Source organism: Elephas maximus, chromosome X (genome assembly GCF_024166365.1).
Source record: "Elephas maximus indicus isolate mEleMax1 chromosome X, mEleMax1 primary haplotype, whole genome shotgun sequence".
Lineage (NCBI taxonomy): Eukaryota > Metazoa > Chordata > Mammalia > Proboscidea > Elephantidae > Elephas > Elephas maximus.
This window is the reverse complement of record NC_064846.1, coordinates 160,473,641-160,488,746: the sequence shown is the minus strand read 5'-3', so window position 1 is coordinate 160,488,746 and position 15,106 is coordinate 160,473,641. Positions and strand designations below refer to the sequence as shown.

At 39.9% G+C, this 15,106-nt stretch overlaps 1 protein-coding gene across 10 annotated transcripts in view; it reads right to left on the bottom strand.

Annotated features, from left to right (window-relative positions):
- The window catches only part of ADGRG2 (adhesion G protein-coupled receptor G2), a 141,125-nt gene that overhangs the window by 28,130 nt on the left and 97,889 nt on the right, over positions 1-15,106 (bottom strand). For all 10 annotated transcript variants that reach the window (XM_049873439.1, XM_049873430.1, XM_049873431.1 and 7 more), the window contains 7 exons: positions 13,000-13,053; positions 8,376-8,431; positions 6,874-6,929; positions 3,324-3,363; positions 2,642-2,679; positions 1,348-1,442; positions 428-494 (listed from right to left, as the gene is read on the bottom strand). In XM_049873439.1, the coding sequence (XP_049729396.1) occupies positions 428-494; positions 1,348-1,442; positions 2,642-2,679; positions 3,324-3,363; positions 6,874-6,929; positions 8,376-8,431; positions 13,000-13,053 (406 nt within the window). The remainder of the gene's footprint in view (positions 1-427; positions 495-1,347; positions 1,443-2,641; positions 2,680-3,323; positions 3,364-6,873; positions 6,930-8,375; positions 8,432-12,999; positions 13,054-15,106) is intronic.

Genomic DNA, 15,106 nt, shown 5'->3' with positions numbered 1-15,106 from the left:
AAATCTGATAGAAAAGTGGAAAAAAGACATGAACAGATGATTGACGAAAAAAGAGATAAAAATGGCCCTCAAATATATTGAAAGAAGGTTCAAACTCACTCTTCATAAGAGAAATGCCAGTGAAAACAACACCATTTCTCATCTACCAGACGGGCAACCACATAAAAATATGACAACACATTCTGTTGGTGAGACTGTGGGGAATCAGACAGTTTTACAACTCCCAGGTGACTCCCATGTGCAGCCAAGCTTGAGAGCCACTGGTCTAAGGCAATGGCCCAAATGGAAACTTCAGACAACAGAAAACTGTGTACTTTCTCTAAAATTAAAAGTCCTTCTTCCCTCCTGAAATTCCAAAAATTCTTAGCCAGCATGGTGATTCAATGTTGCTTTTTTTAAGAAAGGGGTCAGGATATTTGCTACATACCACTGCAGTTTTTCTAACTCTTCCGGGGACGAGGGGCAGGGGGTCCTGGCAGCGCAGCAGCACTGTTCTAGAGGAGACAAAGGAAAAGGAAGAAATGCAAGGTCAATAAGGCAAGACAGATGCTCAGAGCCATGAAGTATTACGCTTCTTACACTGGCTGCATTTTTAAAGAGCATTTGTCTAAAACAGGCGATGAAGTAGGTTGGATGTCACTATATGGACTAGCGTGTGTGTGTATATATATAAAAAAAAATACACATATATATATAAAAAATATAGTAAGTGCTCAAAAGTATTTATTGAATGAATACTTTTTTTCCTGTTATATGCATCTGATAACAATTACTCTTCAGTAACTCCTAAGAGGAATTCAATTGTAAATATATCCCAGCAGCAATCCACTGAACTCTCCAAATGGAATTCTCTAAATAGGGTTGTTGTTTTGTTTTGTTTTGTTTTTCTTTCATATTTTCAAATACCATATACTTAAGCTTTATTCGGAGTCCCTGGGTGGTGTAAATAGTTAACATGTTCAGTTGCTAACTGAAAAGCTGGAGGTTTGAGTCCATCCAGAGGTGCCTCGGAAGAAAGACCTGGCGATGTACTTCCAAGAAACTAGCCATTGAAAACCCTATGGTGCACAGTTCTACTCTGACACACCTAGGCTTGCCATGAGTCAGAATCGACTTAGTGGCAACTGGTTAAGTTTTATTAGAAAGCAGGAAAAAATAGCCTTCTAAACCAAAAACAAGACCCGCTGCTGTCAAGTCTGACTTAGGGGGCTGTAAAAGTTGCCCAAGGAGAAAGAAGCCAAAACAGAAAGCTATAACATACGTAAATGTACTAATTATATTTGCAATTAAAAACACACCAAAAGACACGTGAGAATGAATGCAGCAATAAAGGTCGAAACAACTCACCCATCGGTCGAATCTTTGCTCTTTTCAAAGCAACCACAAGAGCACATATGTTCACTGTGTTATTCAACTTTACTGTGAATGTACAATTTAACGTGCTGTAAAAAGAAATACATGTGTATATAAAACCAGCATGCTACTAACTTGGAAACCTGCATATATACACTGATTCTGGTAACTTGCAACGTCACCCTAAGCTGGTAAACACCCACCTACCATAGTCTAAAGTTTACCCCAAAGACTCTTCTAAGAGATATATGTAGAGGTTCAAATTCACAGAGATTGCAAACCAGAACCCCTCTGCTGCTCACAGCTGCTGATCAGAAGAGGAAGGGGTGACACTTGGTGCCAAAGATAAGCACCTTGATAGCTATAGTCTTACCCCCAGCTGGCTGCTTGCCTGGTGTCCATAGGCATTTTGAGCTTCTACCATGAGCCCTTTCACAACGAGCCTAAATGAGTATGAAGATCTCATAAATTCAAAATCTGGCAGCTCAATCTAGATTACCAGGAAATGAGATCAAGTCCTTGCTGGGAACAGAAGACATTCTCTGTTTCTCTCTACTTTAGTTCCGATCTAGGTGAACCGAAAAACTGATGTTGCAAATAAGGAAAAGAAGATAAGTGAAATGAACTACATACATAAAGTGGATAGGAATTCAATGTACAATTTCATAGAAGATTTGCTATTGTTTGTAGCAATGAATAGTTTGATGAGTAGAAACTGTCATTTTCCAGGACTTCACATGGAATGTTCTAGGTTCAGACAGTGAGATTATTACCCTTTATACCATTGCCTCATGCATCCAAGACAGAAAATGGACACAACTTAAAACAATAATCTGTACAACCCAAAATAATTGCTGGACAAACTCTGAATCTCCCCCATATGCACTTTTTAATTTTATTTCTCTGTTTATCCAATCTTTTTCTTCCCCCCTCTCCTTCTTCTCCTATGTATCATATTATGTCCCTTCTTCTGTCTGGCCTTCATCCTGCCTGGGTCATAGGAAGCCATTTCTTGGCCATACTGGTGGCCCTCAGGGTTAAGGACACTGATAATCCTTAGCCTCACAGAACGAGAGGCAAATGGCCTGATACCACCCACCCCGCTCTGCCTCATAAAGAAAGGAGAAGATGGATGTGAAGGAGCGATAAGTCCTTGGAAAAATAAAACCATATAAATCCAAAATGTCACTAATACGTATTTATTTTAGAAGAATGTCTTTGAATTTACAACTCTTTTCTCATGAATGGATAAATAATGGTATTTATAAAAGCATTAAAAATGACTGACCTTTGAGCCTCTGCTGTAGCACACACTATAAAATAAGTCTGCAACAAAAAATATATATAGAAGTTACAGTGACAGTTGGAACCAAACCAAGAACCAAACCCATTGCCGTCGAGTCGATTCCGACTCTTAGCGCCCCTAGAGGACAGAGTAGAACTGCCCCCATAGAGTTTCCAAAGAGTGCCTGGTAGATTCAAACTGCCAACCTTTTTGGTCAGGGAGCCGTAGCTCTTAACCATGACAGTTGGAAATGTCAGACAAGATCCAAAGCTAATCACAGCATCACAGAATCTTAGAATCCCAAAGACCCCTAGGGATCATCCAATTCACCTTCCTACTGGATTCCTGACGTATTACCAAAGCTATTCAGGGCACACAAGCTTTGTTTGGGTACCTCCAGTGACAGGGAACTCACTATCACACAGGGACACTCATTTCCTAGAGTTTTTGTTTTAAGAACTCTTTGGTCCTACATTGAGGAAAATCTACCTCCTTGTAATGTCCATCTACTGATCCTAGTTCTGACTTTTGGAGTAAAGAACTCCTTTGTTTATTCTTTTACATGACATATTTGGGGGGATTTGAAGACATCTCTCTCCAGGAAGGCAGAACTACATGTTCCCTCCCCATTCCCCCCAAAAAGTAACAATAATTATTAACAAAGTACAGGATGTACTATGATTACCTCACTTAGGCTTTGCAGGGTTTTGTTGAGTTCTGATCGTCTGTTAAGCAGAGAAAGAAATTGACATTAAAGACACCATTAATCCATTGCCATCGAGTCAATTCCGATTCAGAGCGACCCTATGGGGCAGAGTAGGACTGCCCCACAGGGTTTCCAAGGAGCGGTTAGTGGATTTGAACTGCTGGCATTTTGGTTATCAGCTGAGCTCTTAACCACTATGCCACCAGGGCTCCAAGGACAGCATCAGAGATGCTAAATTTAAAACAAGTTAGATTTTTAGCAATTAAATTCAGCCCATGATATTTACTGCTTACAAGGTTCACTTTGAAGAAACACTAGATATACTAAGAGATTCCTATGTGGGAAAAATAAATTATTCATGTAACAAGTGAAAACCAACCAGGCAGAAACAGTACCAGTTCTAGCTACGAGCAAGATATAAATTATGGTTGAACAACCCTGTCATTCATTAGGCTGCTGGAGCCCAGAGGCAGCTTCCTCTGGCTGGGGACCAAAGGAAGAGCTGGCCTCAGGCAAAATTTCTGGGGTGGGGGGTAAACTGTTCACCCTGGGGGCCCACTGACCTAACCTTGCCCTCCCTCTCCTCACAACTTCCCTTTAGGAACTTCTCTCTTATTCCTCTCCTCCAATCTGACTCCCACAACACTTTTATTTCATCCATGTAGCAGAGCTTCACATGAAGTGAGGACGAAAGAAATCTAATTGAAAGAATTCACTTTAAAACAGTGGTTCTCAACCTGGGGTGACTCTGCCCACCCAGGGGACATTAGGCAATGTGTAGAGACTTTTTTGGTTGTTGCAACTGGGGAGAGGTACTATGGCATCTAGTGGGTAGAGGCAGGGATGAAGCTAAACGTTTCACAATGCACAGGACAGTCCCCCACCCCCAAGAAAGAATTACCTAGCCCTAAATGTCAATAGTGTTGAGTTTGAGAAACCATGCTCTAAGGATGGGCAATAGTTCTAGGCAGCTCCAGGGATGAGTTGGAGGCAAGAAGTGGAGGCAAGAAGTTCCTTGGCAGTGGTTAGCCAGCTTCTCAAGCCAGCAGTAGCCACTCCTCTATAAACTATGCTCAGAGGCTGCCTTCTTTCTACGGTTCTCTCCGGCTCCTCAAACCAGGTCTAACCACTCTGCCTGCTCATACACTCCGATACTTGGAGCATCCTTTGCTACCCCATCCATGACACCTTCATTGTAGGAAGCAGACTATACTCTTATCATTTGTTTGCATCCTGAGTCTTCTCTCCCAGACTCTAGACCCCTGGTTCTCAAACTTGGCTTCACGTTGAAACTACCTAGGGAGCATTAAAAACTATGATGCCTGGGTCTCAAACTCCAAACTCTAATTTGTTACAGAAGTGTGCCTGGACACTGGAATTTTTAAAAAGCTCCCCAGGTGATTTTAATATACAACCAGGGTTGAGAACCACTAGTCTAGACTCTGTGCTCCATCTCAGAGAGTTGAATTTACCTCCTTTTGTATTCCCAAGGCCCAGCATAAAATCGGTGCTAAATAAATGCTTAGGGATGGGAATGGGGCAGGGTTTAGGGTTGCGGTTTGAGATGGGGTTGCTAGGGTTTGGTTTAGGGCTTGTGTATGGATTAGTGTTGGGGTAGTATAAGGGTTAAGATTAGAGTTAGGGTGTGAGTTTAGGATATGGTTAGGGTTACTGTTAGGATTAGGGTTGCAGCTGGGTAATATGAGTCACAACCCTATGTTTAATCCTAATCCTAACCTTAATCCGAGCCCTAAAACAATAACTTTAACACTAACCTTAACCCTACCACCTTAACCCTAATCCCAAACTTAAACCTAACTCTAACCCAAACACAAACCCTTACACAAACTCTAACCCTAAATCGAAACCTAATTCTAGGCCTAATCCTAACCCTAACCCTTACAATAACCTTTACCTTAACCCTAAAGCAACCCCAAACCTACCCCCCTAATGCTAAACCTAAACCTAACCATAATCCCAAATCAAGTTCTAACCCTAACTCTAGGACAAATACTGACCCTAACAAGAGTCCTAACTCCATGTTTAACTCTAATTCTAGCCCTAAACGTAACAAAAGCCCTAACTCTAACCTTAACCCCAGGCTCTAAACACAGCCATAAAACAGGCCTAACCCTAACACAACCCCCAACCCTATATTTAACTCTACTGTAATACTAACCCTATTTTAAGCCCTAAACCTAACCCTAACCCTTAACCTAACTGTAATCCTAACACTATCACCAGCCCTAAACCTAGCCTTAACCCTAATATTACACATAAGCATTTAACATGAACCTTAGATCTAACCATACTCCAAGTGCTACCCTATCCTTAAATCTATCAGTAAACATAAACATACAGATAACTCTAACCCCAACCTTAACCATAACACTAGCGCTAACATGAGCCCTGACCCTATGTTTAGCCCTAATCCTCACCCTAATTCAAGTCCTACTCCTTCCAGTTTCATTGTTATCTTCTGTTTTTTATTTCATGTATATAACTTTGAATAGTTACGAAAGGCTAGATTTTCATTTGAAGGTTAAAAAAAATAGGCATAAAGGACATAAACAACACCCATACAATCCCAGTTCTCACTCATTTAACTTTCTAACCACTGTATCTCAGTGGAGCCCTAGGGATGTCTGCTGTCCAACAGGTGGAACTCTGTCGTTCTTCTTCTCCACTGAGGTGTTGCTGAATCACCAGAGGCAGCCAGGTCAAAAGGCTAATTTGAAAGGACGACCCATATGAAGTGTTTCTAACCTAAGGACAGGTTTTTCTCTTCAGTGTCGTCACACTCACTTTTGACGCTGCTTCCCCGCCACAAAGGCAAAGACATGACGTGTCCCCTCCTCCAGTGACAGAATCAGGGTAAGACTCTTCTTGGCTTAGGGTAACCTGCTGGCTGACATCTTGACCTATTGTCTAACTGTTGTTGTTGTTGGATGCCATCGAGTCGATTCCGACTCACAGAGACCCCATGTGACAGAACAGAACTGTCCCATAGGGTTTTCTAGGCTATAATCTTTACGGAGCAGATTGCCAGGTCTTTCTCCTGTGGAGCCACTGGGTGGGTTCAAATCACCAACCTTTCAGTTAACAAGGCATCTATTCGTAATGCATTTCTCATTGCCCGTGCTTGGTCTACTATACTAACAAAGACCTCTCTCTTTAACTTTTGAATCACTGATGTTTCGTAGAAGCATGAACAAATAATATACAGCATGGAGTCCTAACTTGATCTCTTCTTTCAACCACGCTGGCTACCAAACCATATTAAAACTCAAATACCAATTCAAATGAAGATGCTATGTTATCTTACAGCATAAACAAGGACATTCTCACAGGGATATTAGTTGATGACAATGGTAAGTTTTCAAAGAGTTCAAGAATCGATTAGTTCTACAACGTTTGTGTCTATTTGTCTGGCTCTTTCCAATTCTCAATTTCAAACACAAAGATAGCCCAGCAAATACCTTTTTGTAGTTGATAGTTTAAGTTTTCAATCAAACAGCAGATTACTCACTTCAGTTCACTTAGAGACAGGACTCCACTTAAGGTGCCATTAGCCATATCTTGATTCTGTCAGAAGCACAAAATTATCAAGAATACAAGAAACACTGTTGTAGGTTTTGTTTTTGTTTTTCATCCTTTAACAAGATGTTGTTTTTCAGTTTTATTGGCTACCCAGAGAACTGTACCCCCAAAACTGTAAATCCTGACCGAGCTGCATGGACTACTGTCCATCAAACCATCAAATCCACGTTAGTTGAGCCAGTTTTTGCTTACCTCCAACCAACCCTATTCTTTACAAAATATTCTGCCTATTATTTAAAAAATATTCTGAATCAAGAACTAGATGGTACCTGGCTACCACCAATGACCGCCCTGACAGGGAACACAACAGAGAGTCCCTGACAGAGCAGGAGAAAAGTGGGGTGCAGAACTCAAATTCTAATAAAAAGACCAGACTTAACGGTCTGACTGAGACTGGAGGGACCCCAGAAAACATGGCCCCCAGACTCTCTGTTTGCCCAACACTTAAACCATTCCCGAAGCCAACTCTTCAGACAAAAATTAGACTGGACTATAAGACACAAAACGATACTCATGAAGACAGTGCTGCTTAGTTCAAGTAGATACATGAGACTAAATGGGTAGCTCCTGTCCGGAGGCGAGATGAGAAGGCAGAAAGGGAGAGGAGCTGGCTGAATGGACATGGGAAATACAGGGTGGAAAGGAGGAGTGTGCTTTCTGTCACATTACAGGGAGAGCGACTGGGGTCACATAACAATGCGTGTATGAATTTTTATATGAGAAACTAACTTGAACTGTAAACTTTCACTTACAGCACAATAAAAAAAATTGCAAAAAAAAAAATTCTGAATCAGCAAGTCTAGTGTACTAATTCCGGACTTTCTTCATTCCAAGGGTCCCCAGAAAGGAACACTATTAAAAGCGCACATCATGAAAGCTTCCAGATTTAAGTTAACATGACCCCAGCGTGAAAGTGAAACCTAATAGCAATTGTCGCTGCGTTTCCAGCACCCAGCTCATTGACTAGGACATAGTAGGTGCTTGGGAAATAGTCACTAAAGGAATATCCCACGTTTGGCTGGGATCCTCTGACCCAATCTAGGTTATGGGGTGAATAAGATCAACTTTGGAAGATAATTCTTAGAGTCAATGCATTATATTTCTTACTGCTAGAAGTTTCTAGTATAATTTTAAAATCTTAACTGGTTATAGAATTGTGTTCTATTAAGATTTTTATTCAGCAGCAAAATTAGTGAAAACTAAAATATATTAACAAAATACCATAATCATTCACCACCGCTGCTGTCGAGTCAATTGACTTTAGCAACCCTGCAAACAGGGATTCTGAAAATACTATCTTATATTTTATTTCAATGGGATCATAAAAGTAAATATACCAAACATCATAAATAATCTGAACCTTGAGCACATCTTTAAAAACACACGTATTCACTTTTTAAGACTGCAATAAGAAAAATCTTTAAAACCTACCTGGGTAACACTGACTTCTTCGTGATATTGAAACATTATCTCACCTTTAAAAAATGCTAAAAAAAATTTCAAAAAGACGTTTGAGACTTCTATCCTTAAAGCTTCAGAATTACAACACATAAAAAGACTATCAAATTACTTTATAAATGGAGTTTCATCAAATTCTTTGTTTTTATTCATATTTACTTGTTTCTACCAGTAACTCGATGACTACCAATGTAAATTTTCAAAACATATGAACTATGAATTTTATAAAGGAATTCTCAAAGTATCAGGAAAAGAGAAAACTTGCCCCTTTGCCAAGAGTTACTGAGTTGTATCTCCCCAAATACATAACAGCCTGGCAGCTCCACCTGTACATGCTTCCCTAAATATGCTAACTGGGACAGCTGTAGTTCCACTATTAACTCAAAAACATAGTTTTAAGTTGTTGCAAGTTCCACAGGTGACAGAGGGAGGGAAAGCGTTTTTCAACAGTTAAGAAAGACCTTATGGAAATCTACTTATTCCTTGGCATTTGTTTTGTTGTATTTTTTACACAAACCAAAACCAAATCCGTTGCTGTCAAGTCTATTCTGACTCACAGTGACCCTGCAGGACAGAGGAGACCTGCCTCATAAGGTTTCCAAGGCTGTAATCTCAGAAGCTGAATGTCACATCTTTCTCCCGTGGAGCAGCTGGTGGGTTCGAACCTGTGACCTTTCCATTAGCAGCTGAGAGCTTAACCACTGCACCACCAAAGACAACATCTTTCCTAGAAACAAACTTGAGACTTTGTCTTGAAACCTGAATAATATGGAGGGCAAATCCTCTGTCTGGGTGAACAACTCACTGTGGCTTTCACCCCAGAAACGCCAGAAAACTCTTTTCTTAGAATGCTCACTTTAGGAACTGTTTCCTTCAGTGTATACTCTGAGGGGCTTTGACACAATATGGAAGCAAATACAACAGAAACTCCTTAATAGAAGTATGGTGTGCACTTCATAAGCTATAGGGAACAAAGTCTGGCCTCTTCAGCAATAGGAAAGGATGTTATTTAAGCCAGAGCAGGGGTCGGCCAACACTGTTTGTAAAGGACTAGACAGTAAGTATTTTAGATTTCGCAGGCCATATGGTCTCTGTGGCAACTACTCAACTCTGTTGCTGTAGTGCAAAAGCAGCTATAGACGATAAGTAAACAAACAGATGTGGCTGTGTACTAATAAAACTTTATTTACAAAAACAGAAGGCAAGCCATTGTTTGGGCTGTAGTCTGCCCATCCCTGAGCTAGGGGGTTGAAAGTCTCCTAATCTCATCTTCTTTTACTGCACCTCAAAGTACAACTGATTCCCACAGCCATGTGCCTAACGGTCCACTTATATGTTATACAGTTTTTGCCAACTACACCACCCCCTTGCACATTATTTTCCTAGGCATGTTATGCGTGCTACATGTGTGAGCACATTATTTGTGGAAAATATGGTTAACGATGGCCAACAAAGCCACTAGACCAGTGATTCTAACACAATCCATCATTTCAGCAACTTTCCTATCGAAGACCTCAATGTCTGCATATTGATACTGAAATTTCACTTATTTTTATTAAAAGTAAAGATATTTAATATCTGCATAGAATTACTCATCCTTTTATATATATATATATATATATATATATATATATATATACTGCTTTTGTTGTTAGGTGCCATCGAGTCAGTTCCGACTCACAGTGACCCTATGTACAACAGAATGAAACACTGCCCAGTCCTGCACCATCCTCACAATCATCGCTATGCTTGAGCCCATTGTTGCAGCCTCTGTGTCAATCTATCTTGTCAAGGGTCTGCCTCTTTCTCGTTGACCCTCTACCTTACCAAGCATGGTGTCCTTCTCCATGGGCTGATCCCTCCTAATCACATGTCCAAAGTATGTAAGATGTAGTCTCGCCATCCTCACCTCCAAGGAGCCACTCTGGCTGTACTTCTTCCAAGATAGACTTGTTCGTTCTTCTGGCAGTCCATGATATATTCAGACATCAATTCTTCTTTGGTCTTCCTTATTCTCTGTCCAATTTTGCATGCTTATGAGGCAATTGAAAACACCATGGTTTAGACCAGGCACACCTTAGCCCTCAAAGTGACATCTTTGCTTTTCAACACTTTAAAGAGGTCTTTTGCAGCAGATTTGCCCAATGCAATACGTCATTTAATTTCTTGACTGTTACCTTCCACGGCATTGATTGTCGATCCAAGAAAAATGAAATTCCTGACAACTTCAATCTTTTCTCCATTTATCATGATGTTGTTATTAGTCCAGTGGTGAGGATTTCTGTTTTCTTTACTTTGAGGTGTAATTCATACTGAAGGCTACAGTCTTTGATCTTCATCGGTAAATGCTTCAAGTCTTCTTTATTTTCAGCCAACAAGGTTATGTCATGTACATACTGCAGGTTGTTAACAGTCTTCCTCCAATCCTGGTGCCATGTTCTTCTTTATATAGTCCAGCTTCTTGGATTATTTGCTCAGCATACAGATTGAATAATTATGGTGAAAGGATACAACCCTGATGCACACCTTTCCTGATTGGAAGCCACTTGGTATCTCTTTGTTCTGTTCGAACAACTGTCTCTTGGTCTATGTACAGGTTCCTCACAAACACAATTAAGTGTTCTGGAATTCACAGTCTTTGCAATTTTATCCATAATTTGTTATGATCCACACAAACGCCTTTGCATCGTCAATAAAACACAGGTAAACATCTTTCTGGTCTTCTCTGCTCTCAGCCAAGATTCACCTGACATCAGCAATGATATCCCTGGTTCCATGTCCTCTTCTGTATCCAGCTTGACTTTCTGGCAGTTCCCTGTAGATGTACTGCTACAATCACTTTTGAGTTATTAGTTTAAAAAAATCTATTCAGTGAGTGAGCGAATAAGTGTGTGTGTCGATACCTCCAATTTCTCTCCTTCACCCCTCCATTCCCCAAGTTCATCCGTCAGTCTTGTTGAGCATACGTTGAGTCTTATAAATATGCTGGAAGCACAGCAGTGGCAGAGCAACTAGGAAGTCACTACCTTTTGACCCTCAGTCTAACTCTTCCTGGTCAGCTCCCAGTTTCTTCACCAGCCTCCAGGTCCCTTAATGAGCCCAGATTGGAACCTGCAAGAAGTGAAGGTTTCTAGTTTTCTGGCAGGGCATGGTGGAATTTCTGGTGCCAAAAGAGTTGGTGCTCTGGTGAGTATGTTTTCACCAGACATGAAAACAAACGGTCAATTCAGTCACTTAATTGGGGAAAACATTACTCCAACCAGCTTTCTGGCATCTGTTATTCAAGATGACCAGTTGTGTTTTTTTTTTTTGACTAAATGTTCAATTTTCAGTTATCAAACACCATGTAGACATAACACTGAACTAGACATTAGTCACCAGCCCAAAGCATAGGTGAGGCACAAGAATAATGGAATTATGGGGAATTCATTAAAGGGTAAGACAAGAGGGATGGAGGAAGAAGAGGAGAGTTATACAATATATGAAAATGAAATGTATCCATAAGGTTTTTTTTTTTTTTTCCTTAATCGAAACCAGCTAATATTTTTCTGGAATATTCTAACTGGAACATAGTATCAGCAGAAAGCTCATATGAGCCAATCTCACATTCACACAAATTGAAAGTGTTTGTAGAACATCTTTTCAGTAGGAAGTGTTCCTGTCTTCTAAACTATCCAACCTTAACTTATTTTACTTGAAATAGTTACCTGTTTTTCAAACAACGTATTAAACACTGTTAAGCCTTCAAAAGAACAGAATAAAAGGAAGACATCCCTATAATGATTGCTCTGACATTACTGGAGTCATACTAAGTCATTAATATGATAAAATACCTGGTTACCTTTCTCTTCTTCCTTCCCCTCCTCTCCTGTCCAGCTCTGACCTGCCACGCCATGTTTTCCGGTTTTTCACACCTGCTTTTGTTGGTTTTAACAAGGAAGGGATCCCAGAGAGCCAAACCAACATGAGAAAAGTGGTTGTTCCATTCCTTCCAGCCCATGGCAGAAGAGAAAATATTTCTATTTCAAAAATAGCATGTTCTCAAGAGATTTCCATCTCCATTTTTAAAAATAGTGGAGACTCTTAGTTAAAGATGGCAAAATACACTAATGAGCATCCAAGTAAACTAAGTGTACATGAGGTTTCAACGTTCCAACAAAATGATTTGATTTATTCTTAGCAAAAGACAACATCCTGCTTCTAAGCTGTAATGCTTGAGGTCCTATGAAAAAGCTTGAGGGATTTATGACAAGAAATGGCTTCCATTCATTCTTAATTTCATCATAAATTTTGTGCATGAATTCACTCAAACTAGTAACTACAGGCATTAGTTATGGAGTTAACGGTATGGTGAAAAATATTTGGTATAGAGCTTCATGCCTCATATTTAAAGTTCATCCATCACCTCAGTAGACAATGGGAACCTACTTTTAGCTAGATCTAAAATCTGCTTTTGTTTTTATTAGGGAACCTTAGTAACTAGGTGGTATGAAAAGAGACAGATTAGAGAGGCGCACACCACACACTCAACATGAGAAAAACCAACCATTTTTCTGTATGGAGCTAATTTACCCAGTAACCCGTACACAGAACTAACCTGAGCCGTCGCAAATAGATGACAAATTGCAGATATTTTTCTGGGGTTTGACTCCTGCAAAGAAAACACAACCCGGCCTGTTAAGCATGTCAACACTTGGACCTATATACTACAACGTAAAGAGAATTCACAAATTTAAGCATCAAATGTGGGCCAAAAATATAAGCAAGAGTTGGCTGGATGAATTCCACAAAGACTAAAGGAGTAAGAGAGTTTTCATTTTTTAGTTGGTCAACCATGCATCTTGATTCTTTATGATTCTTTGGGTAATAGGTCTTCTGATCCTCAAGTCCTTCCCAAATTTCTTCATCCCAATCCCAATTAATCCCTCTCCTGTCCAACATAAACAGATCATGCATACAAATCAAGGATAGTGACTTTAAGTGGAATAGCCCTTAAGCATAGATCCTCCTTCTTTTCCTAGGTAGAGGTGTCCATGAACACACTAATATTGCTCCTAGTTCCTTATGCAAATATTTGTATGAAACAACATTAATGACAGCATATCATTTCATGTGGGCAAAAACAACACAATTTAAAAAATGTTTGATGAGCATCTATCATGTTCTACTGGCTTTGGAAGGTTTCAGATACAGACCCTGCCCTCAAGGAGCTTACAATCTAGTGGGTGATGTTGTTGTACTTGCCACTGAGTCGATTCTGACTCACGGCAACCCCATGTGTGCAGAACAGAACTGCTCCATAGGATTTTCAAGGCTCTGACCTTCCAAGGTGCCTCAGGGCGATACAGGTCAATAAATAAAAAGTTATACTAAGGGCAGAATGGAGTGATGGCCAGAACAACAGACCACACAAAGATACAAAGGAGGCAGAAATTAGAGGGAGAGGAAACGAGCCGTGTTAGAACAAAAAACTTCATACGTAAGCATATGAAACAAGCACTTTCTCCTTTGGTGAAAGCAGTACGTCTCTTCTTTGATTTTGGTTTACTCCTCTAGGACTCTTTCCCTCCTCATTTACATCCTTTTGGCAAAGCCTAAGAAATCCATAATAAATGCGAGGGGCAGATGCTGATAATGTATAGAGCAAACCATCGAGGAAATATGGTTGTTATATTCGGGAATATTTTTGTCTACCTGTTAGATCTGGTTTGGTCAGAATTATGTATGTAGTGTTGCTATTTTATTTCCATTGCACATTATGGAGTCCTTAGTTCTTCTCTATGGGAAAACAAGTTTGGACAGAAACTAAAATTTAATTTGATTTAGTATGTGTGATATAGTTTCTGCCAGGATGACTGAGTTGACTTTTGGTGTGTAGACACCAGTCTTCAGCTAAGGGTTTTGATTCTTTTGAGCAAACTGAATTTAGGTGCCAAAAGTTACCTGACATGTAGATTTCTGTACAGTTCTACACCAAAAGAGAAATATTTCATTTAAAACATACTTATAACTATTAAAAATATACACTATGTAAATATTATAGAATATATACACAATAAGTACTGATGTTTTGAATGTTCTTTGTAACCATTGATCTCCTGCTTGCTAAGCTTGTCATTCTATCATCTCTCACCTTTCTCTAAAATCTAGCTGCACCTCCATTTCCAGTGAAGTGTGTCTTTTTGCTGCTGATTCACCCCAAGGATTTTCCTTCCTATTGCTAAAGCCATTATCTGTAATTTCCCCAAAGTACATGGCCACAGGTCATCCTTTAAATCATGAGTCAAAAAACATTGTCTGTAAAGGCACAGACAGTGATTATTTTAGGCTTTTTTGCAGGCCATACTGTCTCTGTCACAACTATTCAACTCCACTATTCACTGTAGGAGAAAAGCAGCCAAAGATGATATGTAAACAAATGGGCATGGCTGTGTTTCTATAAAACTTTATTTTTAAAAACAAGATGGTGGGCCAGATTTGGCCCAGGAGCCAAAGTCGCCAAGCCCTTCTTTAAATCAACCGAAAGTCTTTGCTAAGTGTGTATACTGTGTGCCCAGCCTTACGCTAGGTACTTAAAAGTACATCTCTAAAAAGGTTCACTCCTCTAAGAATCTTTTCTTCACTAATTGTATCTTATCAACAAACTCATTAGTGTCAGCCTTCCATCTCCCATGCCTCTTAAGAAATACTCGTTTAATTGTTGT